Source organism: Nannospalax galili, unplaced genomic scaffold (genome assembly GCF_000622305.1).
Source record: "Nannospalax galili isolate Female #2095 unplaced genomic scaffold, S.galili_v1.0 C48760629, whole genome shotgun sequence".
Taxonomy (NCBI): domain Eukaryota; kingdom Metazoa; phylum Chordata; class Mammalia; order Rodentia; family Spalacidae; genus Nannospalax; species Nannospalax galili.
Genome location: NW_008473411.1, coordinates 1 through 1,187, shown reverse-complemented (window position 1 = coordinate 1,187; position 1,187 = coordinate 1). Strand labels below are relative to the sequence as shown.

General features: G+C 56.9%; 1 protein-coding gene across 1 annotated transcript; it reads right to left on the bottom strand.

Annotated features, from left to right (window-relative positions):
- Nucleotides 1–76: 76 nt before the first annotated feature.
- Nucleotides 77–1,003, bottom strand: LOC103728372 (olfactory receptor 2T2-like). The gene has a single exon (XM_008826415.1). The coding sequence runs from the start codon at nucleotides 1,001–1,003 to the stop codon at nucleotides 77–79; it is 927 nt and encodes a 308-aa protein (XP_008824637.1).
- Nucleotides 1,004–1,187: the final 184 nt, after the last annotated feature.

The window sequence follows — 1,187 nt, the reverse complement described above, 5'->3', positions numbered from 1 at the left end:
TGTCCATGGCGCCCGGCCTTTTATAGCGGAGGTTCTTCCGTGGTACCCTCAATAGACGTCCATCTACAGAGGACGTTTATCTTCCCAGAACCTTGCTGAGTGCTCCCGCCACCTCCTTGTTCCTGAGGCTGTAGATGAGCGGGTTCAGCATGGGGGTGAGGATGGTGTAAAAGAGAGAGACCACTTTATCCCGCTCAGCCGAGTGGTAGGCTCTGGGAAGAAAGTACTTGCTGATGGCTGTTCCGTAGAAAAGGGACACCACAGTCACGTGGGAAGAGCAGGTCGCCAGTGCCTTCTTCTTCCCTAAACTTGATCCCAGTCCCAGCACAGTGGAGAGGATTTTCCCGTACGAGGCCAAGATGGCCGACGCGGGCCCGAGGAGGAACATGACGCCGCTGACGAAGAGGCCGTCTTCGTAGACCGAGGTGTCCGCACACACCAGCTTCAGGAGAGCTGAGATCTCACAGAAGAAGTGCTGGATTCTCCTGGAAGGGCAGTAAGGGAGGTGCATGGTGTAGGAGACGTGGAACAGGGCGTTGAGTAGCGCTGCGAGCCAGGATCCCGTCACCATAGCAACGCAGACCGAGGGCCGCATCAGGACCGAGTACCGCAGAGGGAGGCACACGGCGGCGTAGCGGTCGTAGGCCATGACAACCAGGAGCAGACATTCGGCTCCCATGAGGATCATGAAGAGGAAGAGCTGGATCCCACAGCCGACGAAGGAGACGGTGTTCCTCCCGGACAGGAAGTCGGCGCTCATCTTCGGGACAAAGGCCAGGCTGTACAGGAGGTCGATGACGGACAGCTGGCTGAGGAGAAAGTACATGGGGGTGTGGAGGCGCGAGTCCAGCCAGATGAGGATCGCCATCAGGGTGTTTCCGGCAACAGCCACCAGGAACCCGAGGAAGACGAGGGAGAAGAGAAGGCCGGGCGCCCGCACCTGGTGGAACAGCCCCAGCAGAACGAAGTCGGTCACAAGTGTCCTGTTGCTCAATCCGTCCATCCCTCCGCTTGTCTGTGACCTTGGGCAGAACATAACCGTCCGTTCATCTGTCCCCTCCCTGAGTTACAACCTGCCACATTGCTTTCCTTGTTCACAGTATCATAATACAAACGCTCCGTTTTTTATTATTTTCAACTATGGAGAGAGAGAGAGAGAGAGAGAGAGAGAGAGAGAGAGAGAGAGA

Coding starts and splice junctions, on each gene's coding strand:
- LOC103728372 (XM_008826415.1), bottom strand. CDS start 1,003: ATGGACGGATTGAGCAACAGGACACTTGTGACCGACTTCGTTCTGCTG.